This window comes from Pinus tabuliformis, chromosome 6 (genome assembly GCF_031772625.1).
Source record: "Pinus tabuliformis cultivar Carrire ecotype Pingquan chromosome 6, CPIR1, whole genome shotgun sequence".
NCBI lineage: Eukaryota > Viridiplantae > Streptophyta > Pinopsida > Pinales > Pinaceae > Pinus > Pinus tabuliformis.
Window position 1 is genome coordinate 907,089,756 of NC_142292.1, and position 26,262 is coordinate 907,116,017.

General features: G+C 36.2%; 1 protein-coding gene and 1 long non-coding RNA gene across 3 annotated transcripts; both read right to left on the reverse strand.

Annotated features, from left to right (window-relative positions):
* Window positions 1–16,879: 16,879 nt before the first annotated feature.
* On the reverse strand, window positions 16,880–18,304 carry LOC149261887 (uncharacterized). Of its 2 annotated transcripts, none has more exons than XR_016248674.1 (2): window positions 18,009–18,304; window positions 16,880–17,160 (listed from the first exon to the last, which is right to left on the reverse strand). It is a non-coding gene; the product is annotated as an uncharacterized LOC149261887 (long non-coding RNA). The 2 variants fall into 2 exon arrangements; XR_016248673.1 differs by having other exon boundaries at window positions 17,958–18,304.
* Window positions 18,305–21,148: 2,844 nt separating this feature from the next.
* On the reverse strand, window positions 21,149–24,314 carry LOC149261888 (uncharacterized). The gene is made up of 5 exons (XM_089371722.1): window positions 23,723–24,314; window positions 23,581–23,625; window positions 22,467–22,755; window positions 21,786–22,227; window positions 21,149–21,687 (listed from the first exon to the last, which is right to left on the reverse strand). Exons 1-5 carry the CDS (start codon window positions 23,954–23,956, stop codon window positions 21,552–21,554), a joined length of 1,146 nt encoding a protein of 381 aa, XP_089227848.1. The 5' UTR covers window positions 23,957–24,314; the 3' UTR covers window positions 21,149–21,551.
* Between the last annotated feature and the right edge of the window lie 1,948 nt (window positions 24,315–26,262).

Genomic DNA, 26,262 nt, shown 5'->3' on the forward strand with positions numbered 1-26,262 from the left:
CAACATTTTGGGTGAACACTTCACCCATCATTAGGGCCAAAGAATTGAATGATTACAAACGAGTGCTTTGAAGTCTTAAATAGAGGGTAGCTTAACAATTAGTGGTTAAAAAAATAATATTAAATAAATAATACAGTCCTTAAAAGAACAAAGTCAAAGAAAAAGAATTAATAAAAGAAAAGAAAATATATATATATATATATATATATATATGATTTTTGATTTTTTAAATATTTAACTTAGATCTACGTGCATTGTCTAAACATATTATTTACTATTTTAACTCATTATAAGAATATTGTATTAAATCAAAATTCATGCCTAGGCATGTGTAGACAATGGCACTTAGATCTAAATTAAATATTTAATAAAAATCATATTTTTTATTATTTATTATTTTCTCTTTTCTTTTTATTTAATTATTTACAGCGAAAACTTATATTGATTTTTTGAAATAATTTTCAAAGAAGAAAAATTAGTAAAAATAATTAAATAACCTAATCGCCAAGAGAAAATAGTCAAAATAAAGAAATTAATAAAACTAATAAAAAGAATTGAATTAATTAAATCTGAAATTTTGAATTAAATTAATTAAACATAAAAAATTTAAAAAGTAAATTATGTAATGAAAAAAGAATTAAGAGAAGTTATATTAAATAAATTATTTACAAATATTAAAATTTAATAAGTTAGATTATATATGAGTAACATGTGTATAGAAACATAAATAATGTAAAGTATCATTTAAAAAATGGTTTTTAAAACATGCATTATTGAGAGATAGGTCAAATAATGCAATATTTGATTACTAATGTAAAGTATCATAAAAAGTAGTTTTTAAAACCTGCATTATTAAGACATAGGTCAAATAATGCATTATTTGATTACTTATGTTAGGTTAACTTATTTCTAAAGAGTTTTCTTTCCATGTTTTAATAAGAGAGGATTTTCACATGTGTCTAGTGGTAATCTCATATGAAATTGTGAAATATGAATTTTTTTTTAATTAGTTTTGAGTTATTAATTACGATGAATTCACATATGAATTTTTTCTTTATTAGTTTTGAGTTATTAATCAATTTAATTAATTTTGAGTTATTAATTACTAGCAATTGCCTTTAAAGGTGTAAAGATACATTAGAGAAATGAAAATTTTGGGTAGATCGAGAGTTATAATGGATCTAGGCTAGTTTACCCTCAACATGCTCTAAATACTCTAATGTGTACATGGAATAAAGTATCATAAAAAGTGGTTTTATAATGGATCTAGGCTGGTTTACTCTCAACATGCTCTAAATACTCTAATGTGTACATGGAAGTAAAGTATCATAAAAAATGGTTTTTAAAGTAAAGTAAAATGGCTAATAGTTACTGAGGATAAAGACCCTCAAATTTACATGTATATATGGCCTGGAAGGACTTTTATTGTACTCACTAGTTGTATAAGCCAAGATCTAGGAATGAATTTTGATTTAATACAATATTCTTATAATGATTTAAAATAATAAATAATATGTTTAGACAATGCCAATCTAAGTTAAATATTTAGGAATGAATTTTGATTTAATACAATATTCTTATAATGATTTAAAATAATAAATAATATGTTTAGACAATGCCAATCTAAGTTAAATATTAAAAAAAACGAAAATCATATTTTTTATTAATTATTATTTTCTCTTTTCTTTTTATTTAATTATTTACAACAAAAACTTATATTGATTTTTTGAGATAATTTTCTAGATAACATTGTGTAGGATTTTAGATTTTGTCCAACGGTTTGGGTGGACCCTCCACCCATTATTAGGGTCGTTAAGAGAACAAAGTCAAAGAGAAATAATTCGTAAAAGTAATTAAATAACCTAACAACTAGGAGAAAATTTTAGTCTCCTCTAATTATTATATTTTTGTTATAGGATATTGACTCATTAATAAGGCTTGACTCATATTTATTTATTTATTTATTTTTATTCTATTTATCTATTTTTGACTCTGTTTCTTATATTTTGGTTGACATGGATTGTTTGTTTCTTATTAATGTTTACTTTTTTCATCTTTCTTTATTATTATTATTATTTATTTTGTTTTATCTTAATTATTATTATAATATTATAATATTATAATATTATTATTCTTAAACTAGCAGTTATATTAGCTATTATAGGAATATTATTTGATTTTAATAATCATTATTAAAATATTAATTTTCATAAACTAGTTGTTATATGTTTTTTGTCTCTACATCACCCTCTATTTAACCATGTGCCATGATTTGCATCTTCATCTAGATGATGAACCACTTGGCAAAAAATTTCTCCTATATGATTTCTAGAGAAAAGACTTAACAAAAAAATTAATAAAACTAATAAGATAGAAATGAATTAATTAAATTTGAAATTTTGAATTAAATTAATTAAAAATAATATATATATGTGTGTGTAATGAAAAGAGAATTAAGAGAAATTATATTAAATAAATTATGTACAAATATTAAAACTTAACACGTTAGATTATATATGAGTAAAATGTGCATAAACACATGAATAATGTAAAGTGTCATAAAAGTGGTTTTTAAAACATGCATTATTATTAAGAAGGATGTTAAATAATGCATTATTTGATTATCTATGTTATGTCAACTTATTTGTAAAGAGTATTTTTCCATGCTCCAATAAGGGGAGGATTTTCACATGGGTGAGTGGCAATTTCATATGAAATTATGAATTCACATATGAATTTTTATTTATTATTTTTCAGTTATTAATTAATTTAATTAGTTTTTAGTTATTAATTATTAGCAATTGCTTTTAAGGTGCAAAGATACATTTGAGGAATGGAAAATTTGGGTCGATCTGGAATTATAATGGATTTAGGCTAGTTTACTCTGGACATGCTCCAAATACTCTAATGTGTACATGGAAGTTCACTCATAAAAATAAACTATGTTTGAAAGAGGTTTTAAAGAAGGGTAAGGTTTAAATCTAATGTGTACATGGAAGTTCACTCATAAAAATAAACTATGTTTGAAAGAGGTTTTAAAGAAGGGTAAGGTTTAAATCTAATTTTTTTAAGGGAAAGCATTTTATAGACATACTTTAATTCCAAAGGTGGTTTCATCTGAATCTTTTTGTAGAAACCCCCATTTCTTCTCTAATTGATAACTCCATATTTGAATCATTTATGAGTTGTCATTCAAGCTAGTTAAAAGGTAAAGGTAAATCCCTTATAGCAGCAAAAATAATAATATAAATCTATGTTATATATTAGTACAAGGAAATTTCAAAATTAGTGATATAAATTTGTTTTAATAAATCATTTTAACTTTGAAGTTATTAGGCAAAGGTTAAAAAAATCACTATGATGGAAATCTATGGATATTTCAAATTTTGAAGTTAAAATAAATTTATTATACTTTGTATGAGAAAATTAATTAAAAAATATCATATATATTGGTAAAAAACATAAATATAATATTGATTTGAAATCTACAGGATTGATTATCTGCGCAATTTCACCAACATTAACTAAGGTTTTCATTTATGTGAATGAAATAGGGAAATTAAATTGTTAATATGCTTTAAACATAAACTTTGAGAACTGAAAGTAAGAATGAACAACAATAAAAAAACGCAAACACAACAAACATTGTTGACGGAGTTTGTCCTTTTTGGACTACGTCTCAGGGCCGGCTTCCAATAGGCGTCCATTATATTAAGAATGCTCCAAAAAAACTCTTTACATTGAATTTCACCAACTGAATTGTACACGCAAGCACTACTAATCACTGTCAAAAAGAACACCTCTATCTCATCTCTCCAATGCCACTCTCCGTTCCCAAAAAGGCCCAAAGGATGGCCAACATACACTCAAAAGAGCATTTGCAGGTATATGCAAAACATTGTTCAACACCCGCTGCAGTGGTAAAAATGTAATCCTTTTATAATGCCTCGAGCAGGGTCCAGGGTCAAACCCTCGGACCTCCCAGGCTAGGCTATACATGGAATATGGGTTTTTGGTTTAGGTGAATAACATTACATGATGCAATAGAATATTTACATATAACACTAAGGTATAACAAAAGTCTTCGCGCTATGTAATATATAACCAATGTAGTAAAATGTATAACCTCGGCGGAATCAGTGGATACCACATGGCATCAAATGTTGACATATGTTGCATATAATAAAACCAACTCCGGTGGTCACAGCCCCATGGCACCTAACCCCGACAGTCTCGACCTGTTCACATAACCATGTCATCTCAGCGCCACATACTCCGCAACATTGTTATATCTAACATGACACGTTCACCAACTTCGATAGTTTTCCCAACTGTGTCGACATGTGGACCCGTGACTCTAACATACTCTGGTGGTGGAACCAAGCGTCAACCTGTGGAAAATGACATGGTGGCATCAACAGCCTACTCATCTTTAGCATGTGATCTGTGTTGGCGGTTACATTAATGTCCTCTGGCGGTTTGTAACAAGGTTTTGATATGCGACGGTATGTTGAATTTGGTTTAATATGTCACATATGTTTAAACTTTAACTCCGCCACCGTGATACATATCCGCCCATATACCATAGTTTATGGGTTTTAAACCATAAGACTTCGCACCGCTTTTTATATTTGCACATACCATATAGTTCAAACTCCGTCATACTTTAGGTTTAATACAATCTCCGCTCAACATTTGCATAGTTTTAATATATTTGCACCATTATAAAGTTGTGCCCAGCTTAGAATATTTGCACCATAATTATATGGTTGGTAAACCATAGTTTTTGTTTTAATATTCTTACCATGCACCTGTAAATATATATATATCCACCTTCAAACTCAAACTGAATTTTGACATTTTTTAATGCGTTGACTTGTCTACTGCCACATGTCGAGCTCTTCAGCTTGGCACTATTTTCAGGAAAAACTGAGACCTTTGAACTTAGAGCAAATTGAGGATCCTCCTAGATCATTCCTCTCCATGGAAGATTTTGGACCACCAAAAGTTTGGTTTTAAGCAGACATGAGGTGAGGGTACAACTCCCTCACCCTTCTTATCTCCATCCACCTTTCTTTGCTTGGATTCATGCCTTTGAGTCTCACTCGACGATACCTGACATCTCCATGCCTAGAAGTGCAGACCTTCCTTTTACCTTCACCTTCATCCTTTCTCTACTGATGTAAAGTCATACTTGATCACCAACCTGAAAGTGATGATCCACCCGATGCTTGTCATGGCGCATTTTGAACTTGTGAACTGTTTCATTTATCCGAGGCAAATAGAAAAACCTTTGTAGTTGTGCCACTATCTTTCCTACACAAAAATGCCTTGCAACATGAGAATAATGTGCTTCCCTGATCACATGTGATCTTTCTCCCTGTGTTATGCACAACTTGCCAAGATGGTACAATAACCTATTATGAACATGGTAATTCACTTCTTCCACCTAAGCACCATGAGTTAGTGATTCACAAACATCTTTGAAAACAGTATATGCAACATATTATTCAATGTAACTTTCATGTGCTAAAGAACTATTTTGCAGAATAACTTAAACATTCAAAGAAGAACTTGACAACATATCAGCTACTTTGTTTGTTGTACCTTTCTTATACTTGATTACTTAGTGGACCTGCTACAAAAAACCCATCCATCTGTAATCTCGAGATTGCTGCAAGTTAGTTTGAGATTGAAGGTATTGAAGTGGCTATTGATTTGTATGAATCATTGTTTCTTTGCCCATTAAATAATGTTTCCATTTTTTAACACTTCCCATTAATGCATATACATCGTTATCATGAGTTGGATAATTTGCAACTTCTTTAGAAAATGCTTCAGAATGAAAACAAGTAGGTTTTCCTTTCTGCAATAAAATTGCACTCATTGCATACCTACTAGCATCATTTTCTATTTCAAATGGATGTTGAAGGTCTGATGGAGCTATTACAATTTTCTGCTTCAAAGTATCAAATTCTTTTTGTTGTTTTCCTCCCCACTGAAAGGAGACTTTAAAAGTTGTTAAAGCATGAAGTGCTGATGCAATAAAATAGAAATGAAAAGCAAACTTACTCCAATACTGAACTGCACTTACGAAACTTCTAACTTCCCAACTTGAACTGAAAATAAGAATATCATCCAGATAGACTATGACAACAATAAAAGGACGAAACACATCATTCATCACTCTCATAAAAGTTGTTGGAGTGTTGCATAAACCAAACAACATAACCAACCATTCATAAAGTCCCTGCCTAGTCTTAAATGCAATTCTCCATATATCATTCTATGCAATACGAATCTGATGATAACCACTTATTAAATCTAGTTTTGTAAAGTAAACATCATTCTTTAATTGATCTAGCAAATCATCTATTCTTGGAATAGGATACCTGTTATTTATGGTGATTTTATTTAAAGCTCTAAAATCAACACACATTCTCCAAGTTCCGTCTTTCTTAGGCACTAAAATGATCAGTGATTCACATGGAGAAGAACTAGATCGAATGAAGCCTTTATCAACCAATTCCTGAATTTGTTTATTAATTTCTTCATTTTCTATGTGATCCGGATTTAAACAGGAACACAACAAATTACAGATATTACCATAAATACAAAGATGCAGTAGAAATAACACTTCATTTCATTAATATCAAATACTGAAACATGCTTACAAATAGAATGGAAATAAGATTAGCTCGAGCGATGGTAGCGTATCTCTGAGAAGAGATGTGGTGGCTACATGCCTTTGAATTATGTTACAATGAGGCTCAAGGGCCTTTTTATTATTGAACAATAAGAGCAAACCCTAAACAACCAAAACCCTAACCCAAGGAGATGTAACGCCAAGAGTTTATGGGCCTCATTGGGGTTAGTTGGATAGCCAACTTCCTGGGGTTACGACTTGGTCATATTATCTCCATTTGACGCGCATGATACCCCACTAGAAAGATCTCTCCGAGGACTACGATGGAAAAGACGATTTTATTATAAAATCGCTAGTGGTAGATTGGCAAAAAAACATCGTTTAAGACCTGAAAAACTGCTAAAAATACTAAATTGTGCTACAATTAAGGAAACTGAAAAACCGAGAGAAACAATGGTGGGGTTCCAAGTGGAATTGGTAGGTGGCCACCAATATCCACTTGGATCATTCCTCCCCCCTTAGGAAGCAATGGTCCCGATTGCGTTGAGTTCCTCCATGAGATGAGGAAACTTCTGCTGAACTTGGTCCCTGGTGAGCCACTTGCTCTAGTGAAGTAGTTGGCCTGCTTTGACAACTCGATACAGTTGGATCTTCTGCTAGTGAGTGTGCTTGATCTGCGTGTCCATGATCCGATCATTTGTGGCTTGTTCCATGCAATCTGGATTTAACTCTGTAGGTGTGAGTTGTTATGCAATGTCTAATGTGTCTAGCAATGGTGGGAAGTATGGTCGAAGGCAGTCCACATTGAACACTGGGTGTACGCTAAGGAATGGGGGAATGTTGAGCTCAAATGCATTGTCTCCCACAACCTTGGTAATGGTGTAAGCACCATATCAGAGTGGTCTGAGTTTCCAATAGGCTTCAGTAAGGTGTTCCTTTTGCAAATGCAATAAGACTTTGTCACCCACCTAAAACTTGTGTGGCACCCAATGTTGATCATGTCGCTGCTTGTACTTGGCATTTTATTTCTCCAAAATGTCGTGGACCTGCTAGCGGATATATTGGATGTGCTCAATGAAATTGTTTACCTTATCGTTTTCGGACTGGACATGAGCTGAATCTGCCTGAGTAGCTGCAAATGGCATGGCCACATCAATGGGACATAGTGGTTGGAATCCCAAGCCCACCTGAAAAGGGTTGTGGCTAGTCGAGCTGTGGAGGGCCCGGTTATAATTATGTTGGACATAGGGGAGGCTCTCATCCCATGTGCGTGGATTCTTTGAGTTGTACATGTGCAGAATGGGTACGATCATCATGTTGACAACCTCTGTCTGGCCATCGGTTTGGGGATGGAAAGATGTGGACTTAGTGAACTTAGTGTCCAGCATTGAAAAAAGACTGGACCAAAATATACTGAGGAACCTGTTGTCTCGATCTGAGATGATAGACTGTGGGATCCCAAAGTGTACCCACACTCATTCAAAGAAGAGTTTAGCAGTGGCTTCTGCTGTGATATTCTTCTTCCAAGTAGCCATAATGGCCATCTTCGAGAATCAGTCGACGACCACAAAAACATAGTCATTGCCATGCTTAGTAGAAGGAAGGCCTGACATGTAATCCATGGAGATGGATTTCCCAAGTCGAATAGGGGTAGGCAGCGGAGTATAGAGGCCTTGCTTCTTGATGGTCGATTTGGCAATGGCACAGGTAGTGTAGGATCTAATGTACTTCCCAACATCCTGTCGAAGATTCGGCCAATAGAAATACTTCTGCAGTACTGCCACCGTTTTCTCAACCCCGAAATGCCAAGCGGCCCAACTGTAGTGTGCTTCCCAAATCATCTTGGCACGCTAGCTTGAAGGAACACAAAGGTGTCCCAGGTGGCATAATAGGGCATCCTGGAAGTGAAAATCTGGAACTTGTTGACCCTCCAAGAGCATCTGGTATGTGTGGCTGAATTCTGGGTCGCTATTGTAAAAAAGTAGCCAATCAGAATTCTCGTGCCCACAAGAGTTGATCACAGTGGTTAACGCCATGATCGGTTGTCGGCTAAGGAAATCTACAACATTATTGGTGTTTCCCTTCTTATACTTGATATTCAAATGGAACTGTTGCAGGTATGTGGACCACTTCTGATGGTGATCATTCTGCAACTTCCCTTGCATCTATATGAACTGCAGGGGTCGATGGTCTGTGTGGATGACCGTTTCCTTTCCCAAAATGTAATGCTTCCATTGTCGGCAGGCTTGCACAATGGAATACATCTCTTTTTCATAAGTGGGATACTTTCGGACTATGTCTGAAAGTGTCTCACTGTGATATGCCACTGGATGCCCCTGTTGAGTAAGGACTACCCTAATAGCATAGTCAAAGGCATCTGTCTCGATCTCAAATGGTTGTTGCAAGTCTGGTAATGTGAGCACTGGTGCAAAGCAGAGGCGATGTTTCAACTCTGTGAATGCCTTCTGTTGAGATTTAGACCAAAAGAATTTTGCTTTCGCTCCTCCCTTGGTGACTTGACTCAAGGGCCAAGTGATATGAGAGAATCCCAACATGAACCTGCGGTAGAAATTGGAAAGACCCAGAAAGCTACAGAGCTCTGTCAGAGTGGTTGGAGCTGGCCAATCCCGAATGACTTGGATCTTGGCTGGATCCACATGCACCCCTCGTTCATCAATAATGTATCCCAGATACTAAACCTGGGTCATGCCAAAAATGCATTTCTCCAAATTGGCACATAGCTTGTGTTGTCGCAGTGTTTGGAGAACCTGTCGGATGTGGTGGAGGTGCTCTTCCTAACTCTGGCTAAATATCATGGTATCATCCAAGTATACCACTACAAATGAGTTGGTGAATGGCCGCAATATGTCATCCATGAGCTTCATGAAGGTTGCAGGAGCATTCGTCAACCCGAAAGGCATAACCAACCATTCAAAAAGGCCCTCCTTGGCTTTGAAGGCAGTCTTCCACACATCGGAGGGTTCAATTGGTACCTGGTGATATCCTGATTTCAAGTCAATCTTGCTGAAATATTTTTCCCCCTTCAGTTGGTCCAGAAGGTTATCAATCCATGGGATCGGGTACCTATTCCGGACAGTGATCTTGTTTAGTGCCCGATAGTCAATACAGAGACTCCAAGTCCCATCCTTCTTCTGTACGAACACGATCGAGCTCCCACAAAGCGATGAACTCGGACGGATGTGACATTTCTGTAGCAGCTCCTGAATCTACCTCTTGATTTCATCATTCTCCAGAACGGAGCACCAATAGATTGGTCCATTGGGCAGTGGCGCACCTGGATTCAAATCGATGGAGTGCTTGACCTAATAGTGCAGAGGCACCCCTGCGGGGGAGGTGAAGATGTACTCGTACTCCTCCACGACCTTGTCCATCTGTTGTTGTCGTGCGGAGGGGCCTTGTCTGGAGGTCATGGCCACCGTCTTCTTCTTTCCCTGAGGGCGTATCATGAGGAAAACAAATTTCCCAATTTTGGAAATGAGCTTACTGCATTGTTTTGCAGTAACCAAAGAGATGGCGGTAGGTGGTGCTACCTCCGGTATCCTGTACAACTTATTTCCCAAAGTAATAATAATAGAACGAGGCCTTGATTCATACACAACATGTCGCTTCCATAAGTATGGTTGGCCTAATAATACATCACAAACATCAAGGGGAGAAACGTCACACAATACCTCATCCGTGAAGGGCTTGATGTTGCATGGTAGGCGACACTGCTGGCTCACGCGAAGATCCTGTCCTTGGTGAAACCACCTGATGGTGTACGGTTGTGGATGTGTTGTGTTCGGTAAGCCCAGCCGCTTCACGAGCTCTGCCAAAATGAGGATCTTTTGGCTCTCGATGTTGACAATGAACTGTAGTCGTGAACCCTTTACCCACATCTGGGAGTGGAAGAGGCGCTCCTCCTCCTTTGGATCTTCAGGTTCCTCCTTCTGGATCTTCGTGGTGGCAATGGTGGCGTTGGGCCCCACATCGATAATCTGCTTCCCTTTGTCATTCCCCTTGTCGCATTTCGATTCAGAGTCGAAACATGCATCTGATTCCAAAGCCTTTAGTTCGGCCACCAGTCACTGCTTGGCCCGACACTCACTTCTGTTGTGAGTGGAGCTCTTATGGAACTCACACCACTTTCTCGTGTCCTTCTTTGGCTTCATGGTGTTTTTATTTGCTTGTGGATTTGGCAGGTTGTCCTGGGTCACCCCGCCTTGGTTTTGTCCTTTGTTCTGCTGTTTGGGGGCACCTTTCCCTTGCTTCGGATTCACAGATCCAAAGTTTCACTTCTTCTGTTTAAAATTTTTCTCGATCTTGACGGCATATCGATATGTCGTGCCAAGTGAAATGATGTCCAGGAATTCCATCTCGGCCTGGATGTGCATGTGCAAGCAACCGCGGTACTTGAGAACCAAATGCTTCTTAGAATCCTTGATACCCAAGTTAGTGCGAAGGGTATGAAAAACATTGGTAAACTCCGACACATCTTGGTCCCTTCCCTATCACAGCATTGTCCACTTTATGTGTTTATCCTCAGAGCTCTCGGCAGGGTAGTACTGCTCCTTGATGGCATCCCGGAACGAGTTCCAAGTGGGTGCCACTGAAAAAAGTGAGTTTGTACTTTCATCCTTCTGCTCACAGTAGGTTTCCCACCAGTCCTTGACGTGGGGGGCTACTTTGAGAAGTGCAAAAGTGATCTTTTCCCGACTAGAAATAATCATGAACGGAAAATATCCTTCTAGCATAATCAACCATTATTCTACAGTGTCTGCATCTATCTGACCCTCAAATATGGGAATGTCAAAGTTAACTTGTATCTTAAAGGGTGTGGCGCTTCCAGAGTAGCTGTCGGAAGTAGATGCGTCACCCTTGGGTAGCCGTTGAAGGATCTCGGCAAAGTTGTCCATCATCGCGTTCCTTTGTTGCTCGAGGGCTTCTTCAAGTAAGATTTTGATAGGATCTCCTGCCCACTCGTCTTTCTTTTCATTCGCCATGGGAGGTTGTTGGGATTTGCGAGGCTGGTCTTGCAAAGGTTCGACTAGTTCGAGCCCTAACTCCTTATATCCTGACCTCATTGAGGACATGCCAAGAAAAAAAGAGAAAGAGCATACCACTCTAATACCACTAATCTGGATTTAAACATAAATGCAACAAATTACAGATATAACCATAAATACGAAGATGCGGTATAAATAGAACTTCATTTCATTAATATCAAATACTGAAATATGCTTACAAACAGAATGGAAATAAGGCTAGCTCGGGCGATGGTAGCTTATCTCTGAGAAGAGATGTGGTGGCTACATGCCTATGAACTATGCTACAATGAGGCTCAAGGGCCTTTTTATTATTGAACAATAAGAGCAAGCCATAAACAACCAAAACCCTAACCCGAGGAGATGTAACGCCAAGAGTTTATGGGCCCTGTTGGGGTTAGCTGTACAACCAACTTCCCGAGGTCGCGACTTGGTCATATTATCTCCATTGGACACGCATGATACCCCGTTAGAAAGATCCCTCCAAGGACTACGATGGAAAATATGATTTTATTATAAAATTTTTGGTGGTAGATTGCCAAAAAACGTCGTTTAGGGCCTCAAAATGGCTTCGGAAGTTTAGGACCCGAAAAAACTGCTAAAATTAGTTAATTGTGTTACAATTAAGGAAACTGAAAAATTGAAAGAAACAATGGTGGGGGTCCAAGTGGAATTGGTGAGTGGCCACCAATATCCACCTGGATTACTATGAATGACATACGATACATGCCAATATTCGGAAGAGGGGCATCAAATCGTAATTGAATCTCATGTTGTATTTCTCATTTTGGAGGTAGATTTTTTGGTTCTTTAAATAATTATTTATAAGAATCTACTATTTCAACCAATTTGTCCTTAAACTGATAATCACACCCTTGAAAAGCATCATACTTATCTTTAGGTTGTTCTTTAATAAACATGAGAACATACTTTTTACTTGAACTTATGAGTCTTTTCATTTGATTTACATTGATTAAATCCAAGTGTCTCTTCATTCTGTGTGCCTTGACAATGTATTCAATTCCATCCTTAACAAGATGATACTTATTTTCCTTTCTATGAAATATGGCATCTCGATCATAAAGATAAGGACTACCCAACATAACCCCACATATATCCAAAGGAATCACATCTAAATAAACTTAAAAAAAATAAAAATTAGTTGTGATTGCAAATCTTAACTGACATTATTTTGTGACATGCATCTGAGTGTTTTCCTTTAACCATCCTAAAGGGTAAGGTTTTGGATGATTCTTAGTTTCCAATCCCAATTTCCTTACTAATTGCTCAGATATTAGATTTTCTTTTGATCCACTATCAAATAATGTGTCAATCTTAGTGTGCTTGGGTATTATCTTTAGGTGAAGCAATTCAATTCTTTTCTTATCTTCAATCACTTCATTAGATTTTGAAGAAGATGCATAACAAGTAGAACTAGAACTTGCTTCAGAAGGATTACCTGTCAGACCCATAGCGGTTATCTTTCGTTCATCACCGGAGTTGGATCCCAAGTCTTGTTGGATTGCAGCATTAGCTTTCTTCTCACCCTTCTTCTTAAGGAACTTCTTTGGCTTAAGTTCTGGATGAAGCTTCCAACACTTGGACTCATCATGTCCAACCCTTTGACAATGAGTACAAGTAGGCCTTTCTCCTTCTTTCTTAACTGTTGTCAATTTCTTCCCCTTTGATTTTCTCTTCCCTTTGTTGTCTTTGGAGTCTTTGTTTTCTGAATGCTTGAATGGTTTCTTTGAAAATTTGAACTGAAAAGGTCTACCACCTTATTCAATATGAATGGCTTGTACACACACTTCATCAAAGTCAGTTGGATTAAACATAAGCAATGTATGTTGCAAATAAGAATGCAAACTTCCAATATACTTTAACAAAGTTTCCTGTGTGTTTAATGGAATGTTAAGTGCTAAATCCTTTTTCCTGAATTCTTGTGTAAACTCTTGCATACTCTGTCCTTTACCTTGCCTCAAATGTTGCCAATCTATTACAACCTGTTGCATATATCCTAAAGGATAGAACTACTTTCTAAGAGCTTTAATAAACTTAGACCATGAAGAGATAATTTTACCTTTATGCTTTAAATCTGATTGAGTTTTACTTTCCCACCAAATCAAATTTGTTCCCCCCATTCTAAGTGTAGCTAACTGAATTTTCGCAGAATCATCAACAATATTCTGAATTCTACAATACACTTCAAGTTGTTTAATCTAGTTATCTAACTTTTCAAGATTCATCTCACATGGTCAATTCAAATTTAACATCAAGCTTTAGAAAATGAGATTTCTTATGTTTCTTCTTTGATTTGGAATCTGAATCTGAACTTGAATGATCAGAAGATGAAAAAGAAGAAGAAGAAGAAGATGGAGGAGAAGGAGGTTCATTACCATAAGCTTTTTCCTTTCCCTTTTTCACTTTCGTGCCTTTAGAAGACGAAGATGCATCTCTAGTCTTCTTGTCTTCATAAAGTTATGCAATCATCTGTTGCATATTAAGGAACATCTGTTGAAACTGCTCATCGCTTTTTGTCTCGGGAGCTTCTCCTTTTTTTCACCTGCCATCTTTCGAATGACTTTCCGCTTTCCAATCTCTGGATTTGTCTCTTCAAGTTTCCCTTCTCCACGTCGTGACCTGGATCTAGTCAACATTCACATTGGAAAATATCTTGCTTAAAAATGATCAACCTTGCTCTGATACCAAAATATAATCTGAAATCTACAGGGCTGATTTGCGCAATTTCACCAACATTAACTAAGGTTTCATTTATGTGAATGAAAGAGGGAAATTAAGTTGTTAATATGCCTTAAACATAAAATTTGAGAACTGAATTTAAGAATGAACAACAACAATAAAAGACGCAAACACAACAAACATTGTTGACGGAGTTCATCCCTCTTGGACTACATCTCCCGGTCCACTTCCAATGGGCATATGTTATATTATGAATGCTCCAAAAAGGTTCTTTACATAGAATTTCACCAACTGAATTGTGCACGCAGGCACTGTTGGTTACTAAAAAAAGAAGACCCCTATCTTAGCTCTCCAACGCCACTCTTCGTTCCCAAAAAGGCCCAAGGATGACCAAGATATGCTCAAAAGAGCATTTGCAGGCATACACAAAAGACTATTTAGAATTTCATTGTTCAACTTTAGTTGTAGTGGTGCAATGGTAATTCTTTTATAATGCCTTGAACAGGTTCCAGGGTCAAACCTACAGACCTCCCGGGCTATACATGGAATATGTTTTTTTGGTTTAGGTGAATAACATTACCCGGTGCAATAGAATATTTACATAGGCTATCAAGCAGATGAAGAAACAATCTATCCCATAGGCTATCTTTAGCCTTGTGGACGTCATTCATTCATTCATTCTTTCTTACAGCACTAAGGTATAACAAAAGTTTATGCGATATGTAATACATAACCAATGTATTTAAATGTATAGCCTCAGCTGAATCTGTCAATACCACATGGCATCAGATGTTGACATATGTTGCATATAATAAAACCAAATCCGGCCGTCACATCCCCATGGCACCTAGCCCCGAGAGTCTCGACTTGTTCACATAACCGTGCCACCTCCACGCCACATACTCTGCGCCATTGCTATATCTAACATGACTTGTTCACCAACTCCGACGGTTTTCCCAACTGTGTCGACGTGTGGACCCATGACTATAACATACTCCGGTGGTGGAACTAGGCTTCAACCCGTGAAAATGACATGGTGACATCGATGACCTACTCATCTGTAGCATGTGATCTGTGTTGGAGGCTACATTAATATCATCTGACGGTTTGTAACAAGGTTTTGATATGCGATTGTATGTTGAATTTTGGTTTGATATGTCACATATGTTTAAACTTTAACTCTACCACCGTGATACATATCCGCCTATATACCATAGTCTATGGGTTTTAAATCATAAGACTCCACACCGCTTTTTATATTTGCACATACTATATAGTTCAAACTCTGCCATACTTTAGGTTTAATACAATCTTCGCTCAACATTTGCATAGTTTTAATATATTTGCACCATTATAAAACTACGCCCACCTTAGAATATATGTACCATGATTATATGGTTTGTAAACCATAGTTTTTGTTTTAAATATTTTTACCATGCACCTGTATATATACATATATATGCACCTTCAAACCCAAACTGAACTTTGACCTTTTTGACTGCGTTGACTTGTCCACTGCCACATGTCGATCTCTTCAACTTGGCGCTATTTCTGGGAACAACTGAGACCTTTAAACTTGGAGCAAATTGAAGATCCTCCTCGATCAAATAATATTTTAACATAAAATATATTTAATTTCCCAAATATAAAATATATTTGATTTTTCTAAATACACTAATAAAAAAAATCATATTAACTAAATAAATATAATTAACAAAATAACATTTAATATTGAAATCTACATTTAAAAGCTCAAAGCATATTTTTTATTAAAGAAATTAATTATCAATTTCTTATTATCTGCTTTTTGAACTCCGGTTTAAAGTAAATCCAATATACCATTATCATATTACTTACCAAATTTTAATTTCGTAGAGTAATTCCATTATACAAAGTTAATTTTCAAAGTTATGTACGATAAATATATGAATATGTATCAAAACTTATGTTAAGGTAAGAGCCTAAATAAATCTAGGCATTATACAAATATTGTCCATAAATCAATATTTAAAAAGCAAAGGTGAAAACATTAATACCTATAATTGATTATACAAACAATGCCCATAAATTATGTTTATAATTTTGTTGGATAGCGAAGTACGCGCAGGTCTTCCTAGTTTATGAATAATGTAAAGACTAGCAATTGTCCCAAAAGGTACAAAGAGAGGCCGATAGGATTATTAATTTGGAATTGTAAAATTTAGTAGCAAATATTGCAGAGGGAAATCCCATGATATTACAGAATGAAATCCCATCCTATTACAAGTAAAACTGAGAAATTTCATATACCACAATACAAGTAAAACTGAAACCAATCTTGTAGAGTGAATCCCATCATATTACAGAATGAAATAGAAGTCTAAAGGATTTATCAGAGACATTACAAAGAACGCTATCACAGTGGAGAGCTGCTTCACAAGGCAGGACATGGATTCTGCTTATTCACCACAGAAACTCTTGTTGTTGAAGATGAGAAGCAGCACAAAAGTAAGTCATTCCACAACTACTACAAACTTACAACAATATTAACATCCTGCAAATATTCTCATCTATGAGGAGCTTTGGGGGCCTATAGATTACAAGAGAATAGCAGAAATTCTTCACTAAACATGTTAGTAGCGCACTGATCATCTTGGCGGTTGGAGACAGAACTGGTGTTGAAGCTCTCTTTCCTCACAAACCCAGCAGGGGCTTTCTTGTCATAATTCTGAGTACAAAATTTGACTGTCATTTTCTGCATCTTTCTATTTATATACATTGTTTGAACTCCTGTACAAAATTTCCCACATAAGAGAAACAAAAGATATTACAATCATATTGTAAGAGAAATGATCTGGCTACTAACAAATGAAAACCAACATGAAATGATGATTCAAGCACTACAAAGCTAAATCCTAGTTTTCAAAATACATTCTGTATTAACTACATGTGGGCATCAGACAGTCCTTGTACAGTGACTTAAGCTATTTGGCTAGCAAGAAATGAAAAGAATTCAAAACAAAGATGTTATTCCTAATCAAGTTTGACACAAGAATAGATATATAACAATAGTGTGGAGTTATTTCAACGAGGCTTGTCAAGGTAATCCCAACTATTGTGGATCATGAGGCATTACTTTAAGAGACAATTACGAGATCAGTTTCAAAGCAGAGCTGTAGGAGATGGATCAAACAACAGAGCAGAACTTTATGCTTTTTGGTAGATTCTGAAAATAGCAATAGAGAAAGGTTTAAATTGTCTACAGTGATAAGAGATTCCAAACACATTGCAGAGAGGTCAAATGGAAATTTCAATCAGGAAAATTTGCAGCTGGCCCATCATTGGACGGAATCAGAGAAGCAAGGAAAAATTCCATGTCATTATCTTTTCAGCATGTCTGCAAGGGATAAATATGAAGGCTGATATATTGTTCAAGTAAGCACTGAGGATGCAGAACAGATGGATGGAGATGATTGAATACCCATCTGGACCTTCTCATTCAATCTATTTCTAATCAAGCTATTATAGTAATGACCTTTTGGATGGCTGTTTTGGAAGCAGTGTCAAAACTTAAACATCATACTTACCCTAAAATTATTATAACTGTTTACATGCTTTCCAGGACTTTAATTGCATACCATAGTTACACATAAAAGCCACGACATTAATCACATAACAGTTTGAAATAGTTCAGCATGCCTTCATAACATTGGAGATATTCCAACTGTGTTCATATTTGTCACTAATCCTGGATGACTTTAATTACAGTTCTCAGACCCTCTCCTTTAAGCATGTGATCAAATGCCTTGTTGATGTCAGCAAAAGAAACCTTGTCTGTAACAAATTTATCCAGTTCAAGCTCCTGCAAATTTAACAATCAAGGAAGGAAAGATTAAAACCGTAATTATAACTCTAATTAGATATGATAAGCATAGATTGCTCCCGTCATGGTACGGACAAAAAAAAAAAAAAAACTGGGAAATATGACCACACAGTATTATCTACAATTATGGTTTGCAAGTGAGTGATACCTGTCAAAGATTTCAAATAAAATGTGAATATACCCTGCTTTGATGCACCATATCAAAATTTCTCTAGACACTAAAGAGGCAACCAAAGTTTTGTGCAAATACCCTAATGAAGGAACCCCGCCAGGCCAGCCAGTGACACCCAAAGAAACGGATAGTGGTAGACTTGTAGTGCTACTTTCTGTTCTGGTTGTCATGGAAGGAAATAAAGCTAAATCTGTTTATAAAGCACAAGAAATGACAGAAACAATAAATATGCATTGAAACAAAAGAAATTAAGGAAAATAAGTGAATCCCCACTAGCAACTTAAAAAGAGCAGATATATCGAGTTACAGAACCCATTTCAATTTTATTGAAATGCATTCCACCTACCAGATCCATCTACTGTCTGATCCATTAAATCTTCCACAGCTTTTTTGGCAGCTCCCTCCAGCATTTGTTTATCCACATCCTCCTTTTCCCTCTTGCTCAAATAATATGTTGGTTCTCCCGTCTCCCCAACTTTCTCATTGTTATTTTGAGTATACCAATCTTTGCATTGCTCATGCCCTGTCTCTACAATAGATTCCTTAGTTTCATCGTAAATTTCGGTATTCTTAGCTTTGGGTACTGGTTCATGATTATCATTATCTTGGTTTGACGATGCATTTTCAATAACTTCTGGAACAGTTATTGAGCCCACCTGCCAATGAATAGATCAGGTAAAGAGCTATATACATCGTAGCATGAAAGTAACACATATGCCACCACAGCTTGCCATCCACATCCAATTTCCACCCCTGCAATCACAATACCTTTATGATGTCAACGAAAATATAACCTAAATATAGCAAACATCAACTACCAGCTTTCTGCTGCAAATAAATTGTTGATACTGAAAATTCCAACCTGAGAGAATAGGTTGGGTGCCATTCAAGAGAACAGATATTGCAAGTAGAGGTATCAATGCATAGACTGCGCGTATAACCACACTGGTGCTTGTGAATGCCATGGCGAGTTCTTTCTTCAGTATCAGAATCCCAATGGCAAGTATGACACTTATTATGAAGCAAGTGACCACCACAACTATAACTGAAAATCTTGCAGTTTTAGGTCTCCTGGCTCGTAGCTCATTACCCACTCTTATACTGCAAATAATATAAATACCACAATAAAGAAAACCAATTTCTAGATACAGCAAATGGGAAAAAAAAGGTATACCATGCTATATAAAACCGCTGAATTTATGTGAATTGCAGTTTTGCCCAATATTGGAGAATCCTACCTCCAGGAGAGGGGTCAATTGTTTGACCCCTCTGGCGATGGTCAGATTTAAAGATATTCCCAAAATCTGCAATAGCCATAAAAATGCCCCAATAAAACAATATATTACTATAAATCATAAATGTATACCTTGCAGCTGTACTGAGACCCAACATTGCCATCAACTCCCAGTTGTAATAATTCATGTTGCATATATGTTCAAAACCTGGCACGTTAGAGATATATTAACTGGCATAGCTATCTAACAAAGTTGGGACAATGCATAGGCATGGAGCTTGTATTTGGCTTTAAATTAGTTAGCTTTAAATGGGAAAGTCTCATACCAAACAGAAATGGAATCCAGAGCGACCTCTGCATTTGGCAGCCAACCCGATACAAGCACCAATACTTCAATGTACCATATTTCCAAACTGCAAAATCAGGTGTGGAACAAAACAAAACTTGTCAAAACAGGCTAAGCTATTATGTAAACACCCAGATATAATTTAGATAGTTTGTGTATCTTCCAAAGAGTATTAAGGCATACGTTAGCATAACAGCCGATGCCAGAGTTAACTTGAAGTATGACCAGAGTCCTGTGAAGGCCTTCAAGGTGAAGCCCATCCATGTATGCCTGCAGTATGGGCTATAGAATATATACAAGGCAGTAGTAATGACCAGAACCCACCAAGTCAAACTCACTATTAGGCTATCCCTAGCAGGCCAAATCCTAGCTTGTCTACTGCCACCCAGGTGATCAATGTATGGAATAGACATGTCCCAACAGCAATATAGGCAATAGGGGCCACTATGTTCTGAGCCTGCAAAAACCTCTGCATGGGGCAATTGAGGGCAAAAGCAAACGACTGAGGAATAAGACCTTTGGCAAAAATACCTCCTGCAGCAGAGATTTCTTTACTCTGCCCTATGGCAATCAATACTGGATCTGCAAAATAGTAGAGGATGCCCAGGAGTATTGCAGTTCCAGTCATTATTATCATGGACCTCTGGCAGATGACTAAACTTCTCCATCCGAGACGCCGCCCTCATGGAATCCACGTCCAGTTCATAAAAGGCCTCCACCGCCTTAGAAATCAAGTGCTCATTTTATAGATATAAGAAAAGTCAATTTATTGATATTGCAAAATTCAACTATTTGATTTGTTTATATTGATTGAATTTTGAAAATATATAATTCAATCTCTAAAATATATCCGCTATCATGAAATAGTTATAAGCTGATATAAACAGAACAGATCCCTCGATGATAGAAAGTTTAGAGTGAAGAAGAAAACGTGTGAAATTTTTTTGTCCAATTTTAATTGGAATGATATTTACAGCCACTATTTTCATGTGAGAGTATATATATATATATATATATTTTCACTATATTTCTTAGAAATAAAAAATTACATATATGTAGTTACATATTTTTAATTTATTTTCTCAATATTTCTATTTTAAAAAGAAAAAAAAGATGAACATTTCAACAATTTGGAAAAATCACAAAAAAAAAGTTTTTCCCTCAAATGAAAGTGTAACTATGACACTTAAATTGATTGGTACAACACATCATAGAAATTTTGAGAATTACAAAAATTAATTTTGAACATTCTTTTAAGAAAAAAGGGCAGATGCATGCAGGGAACTGTAAAAGAAAATTGCAAGGACCTGTAAAATAACGAATAAACCATACAACTTTTAACTCTCATGAAAAAAGTGATCAAAACAGCTATTTCTAATAGCAAAGAAGCCAAAGACAGCCATCGTCACATAAATACAATTCAATATCCAGGTTGGACACAATTATGTGTACAATATGTCCAAAAAAGAATTCAAAATAGATAATACATGATCAGAAGCTACAAGATTGTTCCCGGCCTTTCTTAAATTAAACACAAGCAACCCATTTAGGACTGCCCATTTAACTTCCAACACACATGAATATATCCGTAAGTTGCAAAAGCGACTACCCTAAAGCTTACCATCAAATCAATTTCAACTTTTGTAGTACAAGCAACTTCAACTGGGGGTGATGGCATTGATCTGTGAGCAACATGGATAACATTGTTAGAATAGCACATCAGTGGCATTTATGCTAGACCAACATATTCAGAATTACAAAGGCCAGAAATTAAACTTACCTTTCCTCATTTTCAACTTTAGTCATGTCTTCTCTGGCAACAGAGCTCCCAACAACATCCTCGCTCTTGTCAGCAACAGCTACAGATTCTTTGGTACTTGTGTTGTCCACCAGTGCATGGCCACTGACTTCAATTCTATATGATTTTTTATCACTCGTTGCAGAGTTATTGTCCACCGTTTGCAATTGTTTAGTTGGCAAAGATGATACTAGCACAGCAGTTGAGGTAGAGGAGCCAGTTGCCAATGATATCTCTGGGACTACTATTGATCCTGCTGAAGGTATTCTGGTAGACTGTGTCTGTTGCTGAACTTGTTTGGCATCAACAAACTCTGTAGCAACTCCTAATGAAGTGGCCGATATGCATGGGCTAGTAGCAGTTGATGCCACTGGTTTTCCCCCAACCTTCACCTTTGAGCCATGTGGCCGTTTCTTTTTGGGTGCTGCCAATATAGTTAAGTGAAATGAAAGTAGTTAAGTGAAATGAAAGAAGATTTTGGAAGTAAAATAACACAGCTAAAACATAGCTTTGAATGTATCAAGTCCGCACTTGCAGTGTTGGGACCACAGAGCATGGGAATTACGCTGGGATTATAACCTAATTCAATTAATTGTAGATTAAGAAAGAATTGTCTTCACAATGTGGATTCAGTATCTACAGGAATAAGCATCAAAATCATACCTCCTGAGTGAACAGGAGTCTGAGTTGATGATGGGGAGCTGGCAGCAGCAACAGATGGTCCAAGACCAGATGATGGAGCATGCTGTATAGATTGAGCTGATGTTGCATCAGATGCAGGAAATAATGAAGTAGCACTTGCTGGTTCAGGTTTCACCTCGGGCTTCCACTCTAGCTTTGGATCCACCTTAACTTCACGAATTGGTTCATTAGGTCTTGCTTGATTTACAAACATCCTTGCAAGATCATATAAAGTTTCTGCAACCTCCACTTCCTGCTTTGATGGGGATATCTGCATGCATTAATCAAACCTTAGCATACAAGCATGATCATGAGCGACAGGCATACCATCTTTTAGTAGTAGAACAAATCATGGTAAGCTTGAGATCCCCCAAGCAGGTAAAAAGGCAAGTTCCCAGTTGTTGAGTATCCACCTATGATGCAAAGGAATATCGACATCACTCATGCCTCTCTACTGGAGGATCCATAAAATTGTCAACATTTGTACAAACAAAAGCAAGTTCTATGTGTTACGCAGAGTATCACGTGTGTAACCTCCAGTCCCACCAATATTCAACTTAATCCTGTGTTGCTTTTGTCTCAACTGTTATGCTTCTATGAGTTTAACAGCTCATAATTAAATAAGGAAATATTTTGGGCATCTCCTCTAATTTTGGTAACTGATCAGTCTTCAAAATCTGGAATTTTTTATGTTGCTAAAGGAGTATTAATCCAAAACATTGATTACCTCATTAGGACTTATCATTTGCTAGACTTGATTCCCTTGACCAGTATGAACCGTTGGGTGGGGATTATAACAGTTCACTGCACAAGCCTATTTGCTGGGTTTCTTTGTCAAGAAGGAAGAAGAAATTAAATTATCTTTGTGCACAAAATGTAGATTGGTTGTCTACACCCCGACATCCAGTTTTAGTCCTTCCAATCAAGTTCATTAGCAGTCACTTTCAATGCAAATACATGATTTTTATTGTGTAAATGGATGAAAGTTAAAATTTCAATCCTTTCCCCTATCATCCACGAATGCCCCAATACAGTAAGCAAATGTTTGATAAGAACAATAAAAAATCAAATGTAGTTAAAGTAAGGCAAAGCACACCTTGGCTATTTTGGCAGCCCTGTGCTTACTGTGATTGCTGGACTTCTGCAAAATACAAGAAAACGGTTTAATGCTGTATTCAATGAATAACAAAGCTGAGAGACCAAAAAAACACAATACGAGAGCAGTTGAATCTACTAACCGCCCTTGGGGTTGCTGATTTGAGAGATGAATCTTCAAAAGATGCCTGCTTTGAATTGGTTGGTGGGAGCCTAATTCTTCCATTGGAGGGCTGCTGCTGCTGCTTCTGCCTCTTCTTGGAGTTGGAACCGCCATCACTCTCATTCGCGTGATGCCGAGGAGGACTCTCCTGGTACCGCTTCTTCATCGCTATTCCAATCCAAATACCAAACCAAAGTAACAGCAGGTACCCCATTCAAATACATCTCTACAAGGCCTGGAAAATCAGTACGAGGCTTATAATTTCCAAAGAAGGTTCCTTTCAACGTTTTCTCGCTCAGAAAGTTTACAGGATTCGTTTTAAAAACTGCGTCTGAACGAGGGACCCCTGTTAAAACGGCTACACCCCAACCCTGCAAAAACAGAACTCTGATATCAAATAGCAGCCAAAAATAAACCCTTCGGATCTGCCAGGCACGACATCGTCATCTAACGTAAATCCGATGCTCAAATCCCATCTATTATACAAATCCAGGCCCTTTCTTTCGTCTCTGTCAAGAAACTGATAGTCTCTGTCAAGAAACGGATAACGGATCTCCAGCAGCTCAGAAAAGATTGTAAGGGAAGGCGTCCAGGGGATGGATGAGGCCGATATGCAGGCCGATATTCCTGAACAAAGACGAAGAGCGGCAGGTGTCTGAGGTAGTCGTTTCCTGAACGAAGACTAAGTTCGCCAGGTGTCAACCTCTAGTAGTTTCCTGAACAGAGACGAATTTCGCCAGATGTCAGCGTCAGAAGGAGTAGGACAACGAAAGGTCCCTTTCAAAGAAAGGCCTATCGGCCTAAATATGGTTGTGAAGTGCATTAATTATATCAACATCGATGCCAAGGACGCAACTGGTTATACAACACTTTCTCGTGGACAAAAATTGTTTCAATTTAATTACAGTTGGAAGGTTGACATGAAAATGAAGGTGACTTTGACGGAGTTGCAGATTGATGTGCAACAATGTAATCACAAGCTTAAATAAGGATTATGAAATGATTAGTCTTTGCTCAATTTAAATTTAATTTTAAAAGATGTAATTTTTTTTTTTTAATCATAATCATTTTTAATGAGATTATTATTTTTTTATTTTTTAAACTATATTTTTAATATATAAATAAATTTAATATTATAAAATAAAATTTATAATAAAAATTGTAATTTTTAATAAATATCTATTAAATTTTGAAAAAAAAATTATTAAATATTTGAATTATAATTTTCCGAAATCTCAAAATGGAAACAAATTGAAAAAATCCAAAAATGCTTGATCATGAGCAAGTTCAAAATAAAAAGTTCAATACCTTATGACATAATGTTAAGTGACACAGGAGCAACTCCCATTGAAGCAATTGCTATAGTGCGACTTATAAGATATCTAAAAAGAATTGAGCAAAGGAGAGTAGGTAGATGGCCTAATGTTATCTTCAATGAAGGCATGAGTGAAAGAAAGAAAACATGGATGAAACAAAACTACACATGGATGCAAAAATGGAATATCTACCTCAATGCATTTCCCACAAATAGCAAAGAGGTAAAGGATTTTGTTATGGAGAAGTTTCGTAAAAAGGTATGGGGAAAAGAGTTGGGTAGAAAAGAAATATTACATTGAGGAATTCAACTCTACATGTGATCTACAACAAAAAGAGTTCATTGGAGCTAGCATTTCGTGGAGGGCAAAGGTTCTTGTTGCTCAATTAAGGACCAACTCACATCAACTTCAGTGTGAAACAGGACGGTGGAAAAGGCCTAAAGAAGCTTGGGAAGAACGGGTGTGTACATTTTGCACGTCTGAGACTGTGGAATCGGAAAAACATTTCATTTTGGAATGTAATGCATTCAAAGACATCAGAGAAAGTTATGAGAACATGTTAGCATAAGTTTTTTGGCATTGTTTTTTTAGCGAGGGGATTGTTGGAGGGTGGGCCAACGCATCATCAATTTGAATCGGAAAAAGATTGAATTGCAAAAAGCAAAAAACAAGGAACTAATGGTTTCATAGACTATTTTTAATCTCGCGAACTTTAAAATATCATTTCATTTCACTCCATAAATAAATAAAATTTACTAAAATAAAAAATACAAAGTTGAAAAATCTTGCTATTCTTTGATGACGTTAGAGCATGTAATTTAAAAATAAAAAATAAAATCATTTAAAAAACACATTTTATATTTAAATTAATTTGATTAGTGTATACTCAAACACAAATATGCCTATGGCTCTATTTTCTTGACAATGCATATTACTTTGACCTACTATAATGACGATTCTTGTAATTTGGAAAGGGCATGCAGCAAACATATATTATGTTACTATTACCTAGATGTGTTGTGCACATATTTGTTCGATAGGTAGATACACACATCATAGGATGAATGTGGTTTTGACGTGAAACAATATGATCATTGTCATGTTTATGTTTACTATACCTTCAATTCAATTATATTTATATTACTAAATATAGGTTGTTTGATGGAATATAATTATATTATTAAATATTTGTTAATAGTTGGGA

What these genes read in the sequence shown, in the direction of transcription:
- LOC149261888 (XM_089371722.1), bottom strand. Translation starts at nt 23,956, where the DNA reads ATGGGGTACCTGCTGTTACTTTGGTTTGGTATTTGGATTGGAATAGCG. An exon ending in GGGCTGCCAAAATAGCCAAG is followed by an intron (nt 22,756 to 23,580) that starts GTGTGCTTTGCC and finishes TAATGCATGCAG; the next exon opens with ATATCCCCATCAAAGCAGGA. An exon ending in AAAGTTGAAAATGAGGAAAG is followed by an intron (nt 21,688 to 21,785) that starts GTAAGTTTAATT and finishes TGTTGCTCACAG; the next exon opens with ATCAATGCCATCACCCCCAG.